The sequence below is a fragment of the Anopheles gambiae genome, chromosome 2 (genome assembly GCF_943734735.2).
Source record: "Anopheles gambiae chromosome 2, idAnoGambNW_F1_1, whole genome shotgun sequence".
In the NCBI taxonomy this organism is placed as follows: domain Eukaryota; kingdom Metazoa; phylum Arthropoda; class Insecta; order Diptera; family Culicidae; genus Anopheles; species Anopheles gambiae.
The window spans coordinates 66,668,294-66,685,430 of NC_064601.1; the positions used below are offsets into that span (position 1 = coordinate 66,668,294).

At 41.8% G+C, this 17,137-nt stretch overlaps 5 protein-coding genes across 11 annotated transcripts; 3 read left to right on the top strand and 2 right to left on the bottom strand.

The window, feature by feature from the left end:
- The first annotated feature begins 1,609 nt into the window (after positions 1-1,609).
- On the top strand, positions 1,610-9,409 carry LOC1278488 (protein rhomboid). Its single transcript, XM_318085.5, has 7 exons — positions 1,610-1,958; positions 7,207-7,505; positions 7,628-7,886; positions 8,129-8,237; positions 8,303-8,410; positions 8,486-8,699; positions 8,777-9,409. The coding sequence occupies exons 2-7, from the start codon at positions 7,404-7,406 to the stop codon at positions 9,068-9,070; spliced, it is 1,086 nt and encodes a 361-aa protein (XP_318085.4). The 5' UTR covers positions 1,610-1,958; positions 7,207-7,403; the 3' UTR covers positions 9,071-9,409.
- Positions 2,383-4,312, bottom strand: LOC1278490 (tectonic-like complex member Mks1). Of its 3 annotated transcripts, none has more exons than XM_318087.3 (4): positions 4,016-4,274; positions 3,030-3,953; positions 2,786-2,939; positions 2,383-2,685 (listed from the first exon to the last, which is right to left on the bottom strand). In XM_318087.3, the coding sequence occupies exons 1-4, from the start codon at positions 4,087-4,089 to the stop codon at positions 2,467-2,469; spliced, it is 1,371 nt and encodes a 456-aa protein (XP_318087.3). In that variant the 5' UTR covers positions 4,090-4,274; the 3' UTR covers positions 2,383-2,466. The 3 variants fall into 3 exon arrangements, with proteins under 3 accessions (XP_318087.3, XP_061507345.1, XP_061507344.1); XM_061651361.1 differs by having other exon boundaries at positions 3,030-3,921; positions 4,016-4,265; XM_061651360.1 differs by having other exon boundaries at positions 3,030-4,312.
- LOC1278489 (mitochondrial GTPase 1) lies at positions 5,008-6,591 on the top strand. Of its 4 annotated transcripts, none has more exons than XM_061651365.1 (3): positions 5,008-5,218; positions 5,313-5,690; positions 5,758-6,591. In XM_061651365.1, exons 2-3 carry the CDS (start codon positions 5,371-5,373, stop codon positions 6,416-6,418), a joined length of 981 nt encoding a protein of 326 aa, XP_061507349.1. In that variant the 5' UTR covers positions 5,008-5,218; positions 5,313-5,370; the 3' UTR covers positions 6,419-6,591. The 4 variants fall into 4 exon arrangements, with proteins under 4 accessions (XP_061507349.1, XP_061507348.1, XP_061507347.1 ...); XM_061651364.1 differs by having other exon boundaries at positions 5,010-5,218; positions 5,316-5,690; XM_061651363.1 differs by having other exon boundaries at positions 5,029-5,229.
- Positions 9,248-11,351, bottom strand: LOC1278487 (protein Red). 2 transcript variants are annotated; one of them, XM_318083.5, is made up of 2 exons: positions 11,217-11,351; positions 9,248-11,129 (listed from the first exon to the last, which is right to left on the bottom strand). In XM_318083.5, the coding sequence occupies exon 2, from the start codon at positions 11,067-11,069 to the stop codon at positions 9,429-9,431; it is 1,641 nt and encodes a 546-aa protein (XP_318083.5). In that variant the 5' UTR covers positions 11,070-11,129; positions 11,217-11,351; the 3' UTR covers positions 9,248-9,428. The 2 variants fall into 2 exon arrangements, with proteins under 2 accessions (XP_318083.5, XP_061507342.1); XM_061651358.1 differs by having other exon boundaries at positions 9,248-11,154; positions 11,217-11,332.
- A 1,355-nt stretch (positions 11,352-12,706) lies between these two features.
- On the top strand, positions 12,707-14,967 carry LOC1278486 (H/ACA ribonucleoprotein complex subunit 4). Its single transcript, XM_318082.5, has 2 exons — positions 12,707-12,864; positions 12,956-14,967. Exons 1-2 carry the CDS (start codon positions 12,855-12,857, stop codon positions 14,509-14,511), a joined length of 1,566 nt encoding a protein of 521 aa, XP_318082.5. The 5' UTR covers positions 12,707-12,854; the 3' UTR covers positions 14,512-14,967.
- Positions 14,968-17,137: the final 2,170 nt, after the last annotated feature.

Genomic DNA, 17,137 nt, shown 5'->3' on the forward strand with positions numbered 1-17,137 from the left:
CGCTGAACCATTATTGCCTCCAGTCATCTCTCATTGGCTTATAATTTTTACCGCATATATCAAGTTAAGAAAAAAAACAGCAGAAAACTAAAAAATACATCCCACATACCAAGTTTACGAATTTTACGGGCCGTAATCATGTCTAAGCTGCGAGCTGCTGGTGTGTGAGCAAGAGAGCACGAATCCGTAATAAAGTAACCTCACCGATTTCACATTTTATTTAGGTGAAAATGGTGCAAAACAGTGTAAAAAATAATACTGTGTTCGATGTGAAAAAATTCAGGGACACGAACTAATAAGACAACAACCGGATAGCAGGCGGGATGAATGCCAAATATAAACAGGCATCTCGCCCTCCCTTCCACGCGCATTCCTCCAATACGCAATACGCAAATTTAATCATACACGTCTCTCACCCGCATCCATCGCATTATCTACATCCTTCACGCATGGCTCGCTCTGCGTTGCCCGCAGTGGGAGCGCAAACAGGAACAACACAGCGCATAAGTCCAAGAACGGTGCGGAATGGTGGCGGGGCGGAGGAAAACGTCACAACTTTAATCAGCTTTAAGATCGATTTGCCAGTAGACGCGCAGCGCCGGCTGTATTTTAGTTTCATCACCCAAACGTCGCCATCTTTGCAGGGCGCGATTCTACTTTGTTGTTTTCTCACACCGGCACTGCTGTGTCTGTCCTTCTCTAGCGCATCGCGTGCAATATGTATGGCAAACGAATATTGTTCCATTACGTGGCAATGACATGCGTAGGGCCGGGCTGTCGGCAGAATCGTTCCACGACTGCCCGCCTTCGTGCTTCCCTTTACTTTCCTTCATTAATGCTTTGCTCGCTTATTATTTCGCGGTTTCGTTTGGAGAACAGCAAAATCTCCTATAACGGGTATCGCGTGACCTTTCCTAACTGCTCTCACTCCAGTTCTATACAAAGTTCTACCATCTGAACTCTCCCCCCTTCCCCTGCCCTCTTCTGTCTTTTAATGCGATTTTTCCATTATTTTTTAATGTTCCTTCAATCCTCAATAACTAACGATTTTGAAAGATGATATTCAATTTTAAATAGGTCATGCTAATATTTAAAAGAGATTGTAGTGTAGTGAATTTTCTAGAAATTCTGTCAAATAAAACCCTTCTTCTTCTTCTTCTTCTTCTTCTTCTTCTTCTTCTTTGACAACAACCGTTGTCGGTCAAGGCTTTCAGCGACTTACAACAAAGTGCAATCAAATGAAATGATGTAAAAAAATTAATGTGCCAAAAACGAATGAGATCTAGTTTAATACTCAGGTATTGATTGTGCTCAAATGCGATTGTGACATTATGCGTGTATGTGTTTACGGGTCGTGCATTCAGCAGATGTAGAATAGCGCGAACAGACTGTCCGGAGTGGATCAATTAAAGTCCCATCTTTTATTGAACCTCAAACAGGTGCAATGGCTGCTGATCGCCTCCGTCTACAAACAACTCACATCTCGTTGCTAACGTGTATGGTTTTTAAGGTTACCATCGCACACTTAGAAACAACTTACACTAGTGACGAACAGTGCCAACTTCACACGCACATGTTTCAAGCAACAAATTCGTACCGTGGATGGTGAATATATTTTTAGCAAATTCCTCTGTGTGGTTTGTTGCTACAGTTCTTGCTCTTTATTCCGTTCCCTGGTGTTTTTTTCTTTCTTCTCTTCTTTTGTTCAATGTGTTGCGTGTATCGACAGAGGTGTATGCGTGCATGTGCTGTATGTTCCCAATGCAAGAGGTATAGCATACAGCAGAAAACCTGAAACCATGAAGCAAGGCAGCAGAGTGAGAAAGAGCAGATAAACAGACAAACAGTGCGCAACACCATGAGACAGCCGCCGCTGTAAAGCAGCGAGAGAAAAAAAGAAAGCGCGATAGCGTACCAGCTAGCCATCGAGAAATCACGGCAACGTTGCAATTGTAAAGGTGAGATGAAGGGAACTAATTTTCTTTCCCGCTTGCTCAACCGCGCCAACAGTGCCCGCAATGTGCGGAGAAGCAAGGCAAATGCCTATAGGCTCTTTTCCTTTCTACCACCTATATTAGCCCTTTGCCCGCTGTGCTCAGCTTCTGCTACAAACTCCGCACACAGGAAGGAAACAGTGGTACAAAAAGCAAGTGAATGAAGCAGGGCGAGATGAAACGGGGGGAGTAGGTGGGGGGGGGGGGGGGGGGGGGGATTTTACACTTTGTTTGCGTTTGATTGAAATTCCAGAGGAAAAAAATGCTACAAACACGAAACGCTTGCTGATCGGTAACATGTGACGAAGAAGACGTCCGCTACCGTTATTTCTTTATTCGCAGTATGTCTGTTTCTGTTCTGTGGCTTGAAGAAATACACCCAGAGCAATCATATTTTCCCGCAGAGTAAGTTTTTATTTGTAATGATACCTGTAACGCCTCAGACAAAACAATTGGCTATGTTGGAAAAGAGCTAATACTGCAAATCTACAAATTCCTCTAGCCGTTCCCTCGCGGTGTTGTAAGATGTGATAAGCTCCTTCAGGGTGATGTTTTTCGATTTTCTTGCAGTTTTAAAGTATCCTTCGTTGAGAATTTTTGGTACGTGCTGCTGTACAGCTTGGAATTGAATTTGCAGCCGCCCGGACGAACTTGACTCGTTAGCATACCGGTTAAGTATGGTTGTCCCAGTCTGTGGATAAACGTAAATATGGAATGAAAGAAACACACCACACACGTTAATATTGTTATATTCTCAAGCAAAATAACGAATTTTTCATTTATATACATACCATGCCATAAAACGCTGGTAAATCAACTTGCCGACGATTACCCACAAGGAAAACTTCCAGACGGTCAGCCATACTGCCCGCGTTAGTTAATTGCATGAAGTTGATCGTAGTTTCGTTGATTTGTGATCTTAATGGTATGGAAAGGTGAGCATGGCTAGAATTAATATGATAGTTTGATTAATCTCGACTGATATTCGACAGACGTCCAACCGGATATGTGTGAAATTCACTATCATTTACCTACCCTAGGTAACGTTCCCGACACCAGCTGTCGATGGAAATAGCTTCAAAGTAAACGTCCACGGATAGTTGTGCCACGCTTGTGATTGGAACATTTAGGAGAAGCTCGTGACAATGCCCAAAATGCCAAAAACCATTCAGCTGCTTGGAAGCATGTGTACTGCCTGTGAGCTCACTATTCTTATTAGCCATTTTTATGTCGACAGGAAGATTGATTCGATAACGTATATGAATCCCGTCGTAGTCAAAATTTGTAGCTCGAACTATCTCGAGCAAAATGAGTAAATTTCGATGAAGCTGTTTCGGGATTTCAAACCGATCTTTATGAACCATCGTGGGGGACATTAAAATGTTACTCTTTCCTATACATCCCACATGATTCTTAATGATTGGCGTATGTGGTTTTTCCACAAAATACCTCTCCAGAGCGTAGTGATACATATGAAGATTGGACTCACGCATTTCCTGATACAAAGGGTTGGTGGTAATGTTATTGAAATCGGGGAATACTGTCATTATGCCTTCTTCCGGGTTCCAAGTCAGTGTATACAGTAGCACTTCGCGCCCTAAATCAGCCATAAGATGTAGTGATTGAGTTTTATTTTGCATAAGCTTAGACAATTGCAGCTGAGGGGCGTTATTCTGTTCATCTGGATAGTAATTGTCTTCATCAACATACGTGAACAGAAGTTGAGGTTCGTGTGGTTCTGCTTTCAGCATTTGGTAATACTTTTTTTGATGGTCCGTTTTGCAGTTCTCTTTTATGCGATAATAATCTTTTTCGTATTGGCTAAAAATTTTCTCCTGCCACGAAATGATTCGTGTCTCATATGAACCATTTTCAGGCAAATCGGTAGCTTCGAGGCTTTTGTCAAGACCCTCTAGATTTGGTACATCTATTAAGGAATGGATCTTTCGAATGGTTAATCTGTGAAACAAGTACCTACGTAAATGCAAATAGAATAATATATTTGAACAAACTCTACTTACCTGCAACGAAAGTTCGAGATAGAATTTTTGGTGCGATAAACTCCAGTTTTAAATTGTTTTTTGTTTGTAAACATAACTAAACTGAAATTTTCTGCGTACTGAATGAATTAATACTTGATTTGGGGTTCTTGGTTTCAACATCCAACCCGGCGCTGTTTGTTTACCATGAAAATTGCCATGGAAACCATGAGTTGTAAGTCTTGCTGTAAAGTTTAAATGTTATTGTTGTTTTTCTTCGTACGTCTCGTGTCCAATGAAAAATACAAATTGTCTATGTGTTGTTAATGTTGTTTTAGAAAAAAACTAAAGAATAATTTTGTATTTATAATAAATTACTTTTATACTTATTTGTTTTAATTGATAGCTTTTGGAGCAAATTGTTCCGATAACACAAAAAGGCAAAGAAAGAACATTCTGTTTCTCTAAATCAAACTCAATACTAATTCCGCACGTTTTGACGCAAAAAATTAACCGTTTTCATGTGTAAACAATGCTTTCTATCTTTTGATGCCGTAAGCAAGTAATGCCGACCATATATTTTCTTCTATTTGATTTATTCATTAAGTTTTTTTTTTCATTTTATGATAAAACTAACGATCTAATTGAAATTTTGAATCACTTAAATTTTACTCGAAAATAAGCACAATACGAAAAGAAGAAGAAGAAGAGAAACATCATTCTCCATACTAAATGTATGCTGCCAATTGCCAACTGACGTGGTAAAGTTCAAAATAAAACAAAATAAAATACTTACAGCTTGGGGAAAATTACAATTTATGCACCAAAAAATCGGCAATTAAAAGTTGGGAGGCTACGAAAAATGTCAGGTCAATAACAGCAATGAATCAAAAGTAATTATAGTTTAAAGTTCAAAAATTACCGGGGTATCCGGTTGCCTTTTTAAAGGATAGTAGTAGTTTAATACTAAATCATAATGGTGCTAGTCACAAGGGTTTCAATTAGTTGTGTGCACATCTCTACATCATACGTAGAGTTTTGACCAAAATTGTCGTGATGTCATCTACTGTGCGAACAAAAGTGACACAATAACAAGTTAAACAGCAACAACAAAAAGTTCGGATAATCATGTTGTCAATTGCACCGGCCCGGAAAATCGGAAAACGTTTTCATTGGCTGGCATTCCTATTGTTCTGAGCCACTTTATTTACTTGTTTTTAAAACGTGTTTACGCCACACTCGCAGGTAATTCGGTGGTATGTGTCTTATAATGAAAAGATCATCCCTTTTCCTATCTTGAAACTATTCATACCGACCATAACATTGAACTATGTTTTAGCAGCAAGGATTACGTATGTCGCAAAGCAGCAACTGTGTATGAAAGATACAAGGCAACAATGAGCCTCTTTCGTACGACGTTTCCATTTGTATCGCGGGAGCTTCTCAACTGGTTTCCTGGTCACATGGGAAAGGGCATGAAACAAATGCAACAGAAATTGAAGCAGATAGACTGCGTTATAGAGGTTCATGATGCTCGAATCCCGCTCACTGGTCGGAATACGGAATTCAAACACACTATCAGCGGCATTAAGCCCCATATCTTGGTTCTCAACAAGAGTGACTTGATTGAAAAGCACTTTGAAGGCAAAATAATCGAACGCCTACAGCAAGAGAATCAAGATACGATGCACGTGTTGTTTACCAATTGTAAAAACCAGTAAGTATGTGCATGATTCATAGGATATTCTTATTAATACTACTTCATATTGTTTTTTTTTTTGTAGAAGCTGCCGAGGGCTTCGAAAGTTGATGCCACTGGCGCAAACCTTGATTAATAGCTCTGATCGCTTTAATCGGTCAAGTCAGCGAGAGTTTTGCATAATGATAATTGGCGTGCCGAATGTTGGGAAATCCTCACTAATAAATGTGCTACGTAATCGTCATCTAAACAAAAAAGGAGCGAGTCAGGTGGGAGCTGTTGCAGGCGTTACGAGAAGTGTACTGAATCGTATCAAAATTTGTGAAGATCCAGCTATTTACCTACTGGACACTCCTGGCATTCTCGAACCAAATATCGCCGACACTGAAACAGGTCTTCGTCTAGCATTGGTCTCATGCTTGCAGGACCATCTCGTGGGCGAAGAACTTATTGCCGATTATCTACTCTTCCTGCTAAACAAGCAGCGCAATTTTCGCTACGTCGAGATAATGGGTTTGCCTGAACCAACGGATTCGATAGCCTCCGCGTTAGTAGCCAGTGCGGTGCATTTGAATAAAATGATTCGCACGAAGCAGCTAGATGGCACAAGCGTGCTGCGTCCCGACGTCAATATGGCAGCAAAACTGATGCTAAAATCCTTTCGCACTGGGGCTTTTGGCAATATTCTTTTAGACGAAGATAAAATCATGCATTCTAACAATAATATTAGATTAAAAAATATATGACCAGATTCCGGTTCGCCTGCCGGAGCTCTGCTCGAAATATCTCTAACATAAAGTGCAATATTTGGCCAAGAAGCCAAAATTGTCATAGTCGTTCGATAGTATGCCGATAGGCTCTACGATAACTGAATACAGAGAGTAAACAAATAAATCCAAAATAATTTTCTCCTGAAAAATAATTTGAATTCGATTAGTAAGAAAGATTAAGATTAACTATTTTCTAATGTATTGAAATTACAAAAACCACAAAAGATGATAAGCATGAATTATTAAGAATTTGGTATCTATGCTATCATAGCTGTGGTTTTAATTATGTTAAGCTCGCGTTAGAACCCCAGGTGAAATTTGGGGTTCTATGGCTATATTTCAATAATTTTTTATCAGAATATGGCCTTTCGTACACCAAAAGAAACGGTGTAAAAAATAATGGTCAGTGGGGAATCACAAGGAAATTATATAGGAAATTTATCGGTCGTAAGATCCGGCCACGAGTACTCAAGACAATTGACGTTCATTTTATTGTTTTGAATGCAAAATATGTTAACACTAGTAAATAATTATGTAAACCCTAAGAAAGTGAGAGAATGAGGTAGCGCATCAAAATGCGTACAATAAGTCCCCATAATTCGTCGGATCAGATACATTTGCTGCAGCACTGGTGAAGTAGCTGCTGTGCTAAACTTGCTTGAAAACCACTGAAACTATGCGACTTTCACATCGGTCAAAATACGAAGCTGAATGACATTTAAGAAAGCAAACATTTTGAACCTTTTTTAACAATCTCGTTTCAGTGTGCGTGAATGTTTGGAATTGGCAAATAGTTGTGAGGTGGAAAAGCTTGTTGCTTCGTTTGGAATTGGGAAAGTAGAAAGTCGTCCCAGGAAGGACATCGTTGGAAAACGGGAAAACACACACACACTCACACATTCCTTTGGAAATCGTTCATTCAGACCGTTAGTCGTTACTTTATAATATTCAGTTATACAAAATGGACCGTTGTGAGCAGCACGTACAAGCGATCCCTCTGCAGCGCCTTAATACACGTGAAGAACACCAAAGGCGGCAACATTTGCGGCATGTATTCGAAAAGGTGATAATTAGCAAAGCGAATCCGTTCCAATTCCTACTCTCTAATTGTGAAATTTAAAGGACGGCATTACTAACCGACTATGGATGCATATGTAAAAATCTCTTTAAAATGTGTCATTCCAGTACGACTCGGATTCCGATGGATATCTCAATATAGTTGAGATGAAACACCTAATACACGAAAAAAAGTGTGCCGATATGCCTAAAGATTTGGCGTTGCATCTGCTTAAGTTGTCGGATACAAACAACGATGGCCGGTTGGATTTCGAAGAATTTTACAAACTCAGTCTCGAGCATCCGTACTTTTTGTGTGAAATGTATATTAAATATTGTAAAGCAGTGGTGCCTAAACGTAACGATGCTGAAGAAGGAGATGTATTAGGTATGGTAATTTTATTATTAGAAGTTAGTCTCGAATCCGCGTATCAGCATTACGTAAGTTTCTTTTTTATGCGAAATAATCTTAACAGTATCGGGCAGTTGGTTGTGATAAAATAGTGTGATAAAGTTTTGTTTCTGCTGTTCACGAGGCCTCATAAATTGTACTCGACACTATCGCTGCGTGATGCAATGTGCATGTGTTGGAGTATTTCAAGATTGTTAATGTCGTTTGCTCATTTTCAGATGGCGAATATGAGCAAAGCATGAAACTTTGGCCTCCACCACTGATGATGATAATTTTTTCGATTATGGAAATAATTTTCTTCGTCATCGATATTGTGAAAACGCAGGAGTAAGTTCACCGGCAAACAAAACGCAATGCAATCCAATATTGAATCTGCCGTTTTCGTTATCTAGTCAAAATGGTACAAGCACTAGCGGCCCGATGGCGACTTTGTTTATCTACAATCCACACCTCAGGCACGAGGTGTGGCGGTTCCTGACGTATATGTTTGTACATATCGGGTGAGTCATCGATGGTGCGCGACTTGATGAATCAACGGAAAATGTTATAGAAGTGCTTATTACCTATTTCTGTAGATTCATGCATCTCATTATGAATCTGTTGGTGCAAATCTTTCTTGGAGTTGCACTAGAACTGGTACACTGCTGGTGGCGTGTGGCGCTGGTGTATCTGGCTGGTGTTGTCGCCGGGTCCATGGGTACCTCACTGTTCACTCCGCGCGTATTCCTTGCTGGTGCTTCCGGCGGAGTTTACGCACTCATCACAGCTCATATTGCGACTATTATCATGGTATATCTCCAACGAAACCAAATCAACCTAAGAGCAGATATGAATTATTTTACTCTTCTTCTTTACCGACTTCATAGAATTGGAAGCAAATGGAGTACGCTATCGTCCAGCTGTTTGTGTTTTTAGTCTTTTGCGTGACCGATTTAGGTGTTTCAATATACAACAGTATTAACGATCCCTTCGATAAAGTGGGCTATATTGCCCATGCAAGTGGTGCCTTGGCGGGATTTCTGGTCGGAATAGGTGTGCTGCGGAATCTTAAAGTCGAGTCCTGGGAGCGAAAGTTGTGGTGGTGTGCGGTGTCAATTTATTTCGTGATAATGATCGCTGGTATAATGTACCACTTTTTAGATCCTTCCCATTTTTACTAGGCTTCTAGTATTGCAACCGCACATTCATATGCTCAAAACTACAAGCGAACACTGTCGGTGCGTGCTGACAGGAAAATCCTACTATAAGTATTGTACATAGTGCAAGCACTGTTAACGATTTTACTATGGTGCCTTTACAGCTCAGCCTTAGTGCCTTTTACGCCAAACCATCGATCATTTCCAACTTGAAAGGTAATCGTGCCTTTATATTTTTATTATTCGTGCATGGAGCTTTTGGCTTGCGGAGTTTACATGTGAGCTGCTTTCAAGCAAAACGATTCATGTTGCGTGTACTTATTGCTATAGTATTATGAAGGAGAATAAAACTTGTTCACACAATGTGTCTTAGTTATGAACATTAATATTTCGATTTCTTAAAATCGACGTCCTCATCGCCTCCCGATTTAGCCTTACGTTTCTGGATGATGTTCTGTATTTGCTGCCATTCCCGATCTAGCTCTGCCTTTTCGTTCTTCTCTGTCTTGTGTTTTCGTGTTTTTCTACCGTCCTGCATCTTTACGCCATACTGGAAGGCAGCTTTCGGCAGTGCCTCCTTGCTACTCATGTAATCGGAATATTCTTCCTGTGTGTCAAAGTCCCAGCGTCCAATTGGACCTTTTTTGTTTCCTAGATCCATTTTGGTGTAATCGACCTCGTCATCCGAATCATCTATAGCATCGTTCATCTCCTGTAACCCTGGATAGCACTCAGCGTAACCTTCCGGTTCCGCTGTAAGTTTGGTAATAAGCTGTGCTGACAGCTTCGGAGGCGCCGGAACGGGCGGTATGCTAGAGGATTCGCGTTCAGCCGCTGTATTGTCATTATACTTATCGAAGTAGCTGTGGCGACCCGTGTTTCCTTCTAGTTTTGACGATCCTGCCACATCCTCATAACGACGGCTCGGATGGTAGTCTCCGATGTCACCGTATATGGAATCATCCGCCATACCCTTGCTTCCGGGTTCGTCGCCCAACTTAAACAGAGGTTTATCCTTATCGCGGCGCTTATTTTTCTTGCCCCTTCCCCCCTGCCGCATGTAGGACAGTATTTGGGCTAATTTGTTGATTACGATGTCGTTTGTAGTGAGCGTTTGTGTATCCCCTACCTCCAATGGTACTTCTGCCTTTGATCGAATAACGGTTGTGGGAATGTCCGAGTCGACATTTTCATCTTCTAGCTCGATGTGATACGCCATGCGACCGGGAGCAAACATTTCGTTTCGCTCAATCTTCCGCGAGCGTTGTTTCTCCAAGGTGCGAAAAATGTTTTGCCCCAGTACGGTCCGAAACTCCAACTCATCTTGCGGTTCTTTATCCACGCTGCCCGCTACGCTAGCCCGTTGTGGAGGTAGTGTGTTGCCGGGAGCTGGAATCGACGCCTCTGCAGAGGGCTCAATGTCGACTAACTTTTCCATCTCTTCCTCCTGCTCATTCTCTTTAGCTACAATTTCGCTTCGAACTTTTTGCAGCAGAGCGTAGTCGAGGCCCTTCACCAAATGGGTATGCTCCATGTCACCACCCAAGAACTTGGATTCCTGAATCTGCTGTCTACGCCTTTCGGCTGCGTTTAAACCTGATTTCACATCCGGTGCCACAGCGCGGTATGCGCTTGTTGAGCTAGATGAGTCTAGATTCTGATAGTCCGGGTTTGCGCCGTCACGCCTTTCTCTGGCCCGATCGCGGTATTTTTCTGCCAGTTCGGCCAGTTTGTTATCTTCCTGCTTCTTGAGCTGTGCATAAAAGTTTTTCTTTTTACGTCGTGCTTCGTGTCTTTCAGACGCAGGTGGTTTCATAGATGACGATGATGAGGTCGACGCTACCGTCGCTCCCGCAGCGGAAGTGGACGACGATGCTTTGGACATCGCGTCACGTATTGATCCGGCGGCATGTCCAGTGCCTGGTGGGGCCCGCGGTGTCATAAGTAGTTTACGAAAATCATCGTTAGTCAAACGTTGCGTGGCCGGAGTTTCCGGTTCGTGATGATCGTTGTCCGCTGGCATTTTGATTTCTGCTGAGAACCACACCAAAACACAGCTTCTCCTGGAGTCGCTAGTAGTTTCCTAAAAATAAAATAAAATATTTATGCTTGGGTAGAGTTATTCTATTGATTCATTTCATTCGCACTACTATATAAATTTTTCGTGTACCTGAATTTGTTATGCTTAAGGACAAATCAGTAATAATTCCAATAATTATTTTGCTGGGATTGTTGTGACGACCAATGAAAGAAAATAAACAATCGACATTAGAACATATTTTCTTCACAATGGGTCTATACCGGTCATAAATGAGGACAATTCATCTTGTCATTTTTTTTTTCAAAATACCTATAGTCCCCGATATGCGCTGTTATAGCGGATAGTGAAGCTGTAAAATATCAATCTCAATACAAGATTCCACACATTTATCTCAAGTCTGTGAAACACTTCCCCGAATCGTTTTTGAAGAATGCCAAGAATACAGTATGATGCCTGAAAACGTTGATGATACCTGAATTCATTGGATGAAATGCTGAATCTGCGGTACATTTCTTGGACATAGGGTAACTGAATCAGTTTTCGGCAGGCAAGTGCAGCAGTCTCACAAAAACTGCTCATGCATATACATTTTTATATTTTTCATGAAAGTGATGATGGTTGATAAACTATCGTCATATATTATGTTATTATTTGCCATTTCAAAGCCCTTTTTTCAACAATTATTCATGAAAATACAAACATTACTTTCCTTAGATAGGTGTTAAAAAGCACTTTAATTATTAATTTTATGTTGTTTATTGTCCGTTTTGATATTTTTTTTTGTTGTGACATATAAACAAAGCAGCCATTGAAGAAAGTGACAGCTTGACGGTTGTAGCGTACGGCACCGACTGGCTCACAAATTATTATTTTTCTGTTAAGTTATTGCATTATTTATCGTGATATTGATGATATTTGATACAAGAAAGGTCTTGTTATGAGTCGACATACGCATTATAGTGTTCTGATCAAGTTTTAAAGGAATATTCATCCAAATCTAAGGTGTGTTATTGTTCCGAGTTTCGGCAGGAGCCCACAACATTGAGCTGTCAAAAATGAACACTTACTGTGTACCTATTTTCGGCAACATTTAAAGTGAAAAATAACTTATATAACTTTATCGTGATTTTAAAATTCCGAATAAGTTAGAATATATTAAATAAGCATAAAATCTTTAATATACACCACTTTTTCATTGTTTTACTGTTCTGGTTCTCTTAATCACAAAACCTGCCGAACTATTAGCTGACACCAAATCTGCCGAAAAATGTACAATTTATTTGATATTTTGAAAAATACTCAATGAATTGGTGAGAAACTTCGTATGTGAATAACAAATGAGTACACGTTCGCTACAAAATTGTGTTTTGTGAAAAATTTTAACGCATTTGTGCAGAATTTCACGTGTTTAGCTACCCTGCCGAAAATAGGTACGCTGCCGAAAACTGGTACAGTTACACTATTTTCAATGCGGTCACGAGGAAAGATTTTTTTTAGCTGTTGACAAGCAGTTTTGATAAAGTTGACACATTTTTCAGCATTTCGTTGCTACCGTGGCCTTGCACCCTCAACATATTATATTTTCAGATAAGGCCTATAAGCATCTTGTGTTTTTATGGCACGATTTAACCTCAAATCCCTGTACGTCAAATGTTCTTGCCCGGCGTGTTTAATAATACAAACCGCGTGTTCGGTACGGTGCAGCATAACTTAGTCCTATATTGTAGACTGGAATTCGTTCGTTTTAAGTAAAGATTTTTGGTCATTATGGAAGTGGGTAAGTGTTTTTTGTGTTTTTTTGGTTACGTGAAATTGTGAGATAGGCGATTGCACAATTTAAAAAATACTAATACGTTAACTGTGTTTAGATATTCCTACATCGCCAATAAAGAAGGAGAAGAAAAAGAAGAAGATTAAGCAAGAACCGGACACCGAGATCGAAAACTTGGGCGAAATCCAGAAATCCGGAGATTTTCAATTGAAGCCATCCTCTGCCATCGCCAGCTTAGATACGTCCAAATGGCCCCTGCTGTTGAAGAACTTTGATCGGCTGAACGTACGCACCAACCACTACACGCCACTTCCGTTCGGTTCGTCTCCGCTGAACCGAAAGGTCAATGATTACGTTTCGGCTGGTTTTATCAACCTGGACAAACCCTCTAATCCCAGCTCGCATGAAGTGGTCGCGTGGATTAAGCGTATCCTGAAGGTAAACAAAACAGGTCATTCGGGAACACTTGACCCGAAAGTTACGGGTTGTTTGATTGTTTGCATTAACCGGGCAACGCGCTTGGTGAAAAGCCAGCAAAGTGCAGGCAAGGAATATGTGGCCGTTTTTAAACTCCACTCCGCCGTGGAGAAAATAGCCAAGGTTACTCAGGGTCTAGAGAAGCTTCGCGGTGCTCTGTTCCAACGCCCTCCACTGATTTCCGCCGTCAAGCGGCAGCTGCGTGTGCGTACCGTGTATGACTCGAAGCTGCTGGACTACAATGACCAACGCAATATAGGCGTGTTTTGGGTTAGTTGTGAAGCTGGTTCGTATATTCGAACGATGTGCGTTCATTTGGGTCTTGTGCTTGGTGTTGGTGGGCAGATGCTCGAACTTCGCCGCGTTCGGTCCGGCATTCAGTCGGAAAAGGATGGCATGGTGACCATGCATGATGTGCTTGATGCCCAGTATCTGTACGAAAATCACAAGGACGAATCGATGCTGCGCCGGGTAATTAAACCACTAGAGGGATTGCTCGTTGGCCATAAGCGCATCATCATGAAAGACAGTTCGGTAAATGCGGTATGCTACGGAGCAAAGATTCTACTTCCCGGCGTGCTGCGGTACGAGGATGGTATCGAGATCGATCAAGAAATCGTGATCGTGACCACCAAGGGTGAAGCGATAGCATTGGGAATCGCTCTCATGACGACAGCCACGATGGCTGGATGCGATCATGGAGTCGTTGCTAAAATAAAACGCGTCATAATGGAGCGCGACACTTACCCACGGAAATGGGGTCTCGGCCCAAAGGCATCGATGAAGAAGCAACTGATTGCTTCGGGCAAATTGGATAAGTACGGCAAACCGAATGAAAACACTCCGAAAGATTGGCTCAACAGCTACAGTGACTTCAACCGGTCAGCTAAGCAAGCGAATGGAAATGGAACATCCGCTGACGATGAGTTTGCTGGTGGAAAACGAAAATTGAGCATCGGCGAGAATGTCGAATCAGCAGCAACAATCGGCGACGGAGAAGAAAAGAAGAAGAAAAAGAAGAAGCAAAAGAAAGATGCTGAGGATGGTGATGGCGAAGCAGTCGGTGCTGAAGGTCAGCCGATGGACCAAGCGGAGGGCGATGAGGAAATGAAAAAGGAAAAAAAGAAAAAGAAAAAGAAAGACAAGAACGTATCTGTAGATGAAGTGGCAGAATAAGGTTCGAACGGGAAAATTTCCATCGTGTACCGATATAAAGACCGGTACTAACTTTGATTTTTTACGCATTAACGTCTTGTTGCATGATGCGGGACTATAGAACTTTGGTTCTATATACTCGTTCATTAATACAGAGCTCACTTAGATGATCCTTACTACTATGTTTTACGGTACCCCGTAAACAAATTGTTCATGAACTATCAACCACTACCACCTATCTACCTTTAGTTGCAAACAATCTATGAATAATTTAGGAACTGACTCATGGGAAGATAATTTGCGAATCTTTTCCGAAGTTCCTATTATTAAATGTTTTTCGAAAGAGCTATATGTCTATACGCTTGAATGGAAAGTATAAGCAACTATGTGTATAGGAGTTTTCACATAGCAATAGGCGCGTGTTATACAGAATTAGAATTTAAATTTAAGAAATAAAAAAAAAGAAATGTATTGAAATTGTTGTTGCATAGCTTTCACTATTGTAAACAAGATTGAGAAATTGTCTATTTTGCTAACCGGTTTGCTGATGACAGCTTGTGGTTTCTATAAGCCCTAAAGCATACTGAAACTACAGAATCGGAATTGGTGGAACTCTTGGAGCTATCCATAGAAGGCTCCGGTTGCTGACTAGCGGTTCATGATGGCCTGATAGTAGTTCATAAAATTCTGATAGTAGTTCATACAATAAAATCAAAACCAATGTTATGCTTTTACATGGTTGGAAACTATGTTGTATCAGCGACCGATACTGCCTGATGGATTCCAGATTGACTGATAACATTTTCGTTTGTGTGTTAACAATTTTAATAGAATTAACATGGGGCAATATTTCACCTTCAACGGAACCCTATCGCTCCTATCGCTCACGGGGCTCCACACGGGTCTATTTCCTAGCCAATTTGAAACTCTAACGGGTATGTACTTCTACCAACTCCCATGGCGATGCTTATAGGTTTCGGATAATTTAGGACTAGTGATGCGCGGTTCGAACCTCACCTACTGGGTTGGAATCATCCGTAACTGACCCGACCGGAACTCGCTGAACCAACAGGTCGGAGCCACTTATGCTTTCTCGCACCTACTCTTCAGCCGGGTCGACCCGAACTCGCTGCTTCCGCGGGTCGGAATGAACTCACCTTGGCACGACCCGACCCGAACTCGTTGAACCAATGGGTCGGGGTCGCTTATGCACCTACCGGAGTCGTTGCACCTACTGAACCTACTTGTACCTTTCGGGTCGACCCGAACGACTCCGAGTCGCTTACGGATGGCTCCGACACGATAGGTTTGGGTAGATCCGCCCATCACTACCGCATGCGGCTCGCGAGCCGCGCTTTGCCGATCGCTGCTCTAGGGCAGGTATGTCAAACTGGCGGCCCGCTGGCCGCGGCATGCGGCTCTCGTCAATGCTGAATGTGGCCCGCGAGAATATTTTGAGAATTTCTAAAATCATTCCAAACCAAAAAACTGTTATTACTATTTGTCGAAGTGTATTAAATTTTCCAGAGAAGAACAATAATTTTTATGGTATATTTTTCGAATCTAACATGAATGTACCCATTACATCTCATAAATTTATTCTACACTAACGTACAGAACAACCGAGACCCTTAAGCAACATTAAATCGAAGGCAAACTCATTCGTTTTATGTTTCGATTAAATTCTGAATATTAGCGTAATTTTGTGCAGACTCGATTCCACATTCTATATGGAAAAACAGATGTGCGTCAACTGTCTAGAAACGAAATAGGAATGAAAATAACTTGATACACACACTTGGAAACTTCGCAACTAGTGATGGATTGTCAGAATCGCATCCACGGCTCAAAACCATTTTTGATCTTAGCTATAGCGACTCCGAATCCGGCCAAATCAAACCAACAGTTCCGTTCGGTGCCGTCCGAAACCTAAAGAGCCGTTTAAAGCCATTCGGAACCGTTGGAGTCATCGGTTGTCGCACGGAGCGGCAAATCTCCAGTGAGAAATGGATCCGGTCACACTAGCGGCGGATGTAACGGTAGGCGGACTAGGCGGTCGCCTGGGGCCCCGCCGATTTAGGGGCCCCGTAGATCGCCATTGTATAGTATGCCGTATGGACAGAGTACTAGCGACAAGGGCCCCCGGAAGGATGGCCGATGGGGCTCCGAGGCTGGCGAATCATTTGCACCCCCCCCCCCCCTTCAGCAAAAAATTTTAGAGTCTGCGACTGATGATCGAAGGGGACCTCGACGGCATTTCAAGTTTACTGTTCAATCTCCCTGTTGTGGACAGACCGCTGCCTCATCCTGAGGGCTCACTGTTGACAGCAAGGCTGTCATCCTGTGACGTCCTCAGTGAGGATCACTGCGCGAGAGAGATCAGTCGACCTCTCCCCGCATTGCGTGCGTTTGTTGTATTACACATACCAAAGATTAGTTGTTAAAATACATATTCTGTTTGTGCGGTACACACTGTAAGTACGTTTCATTTGTGCGGACACAACACTCCCAACAGCAAGTTCAGTTTTCCGCTACCACACCCCAACAACATTTCCCATTTACAAAGGGTCTCAACTCGTCTTTCTGCCTAGGGCCCCCGATACCCTTGATCCGACACTGGGTCACACAGTCCATACCTCAATTCGCG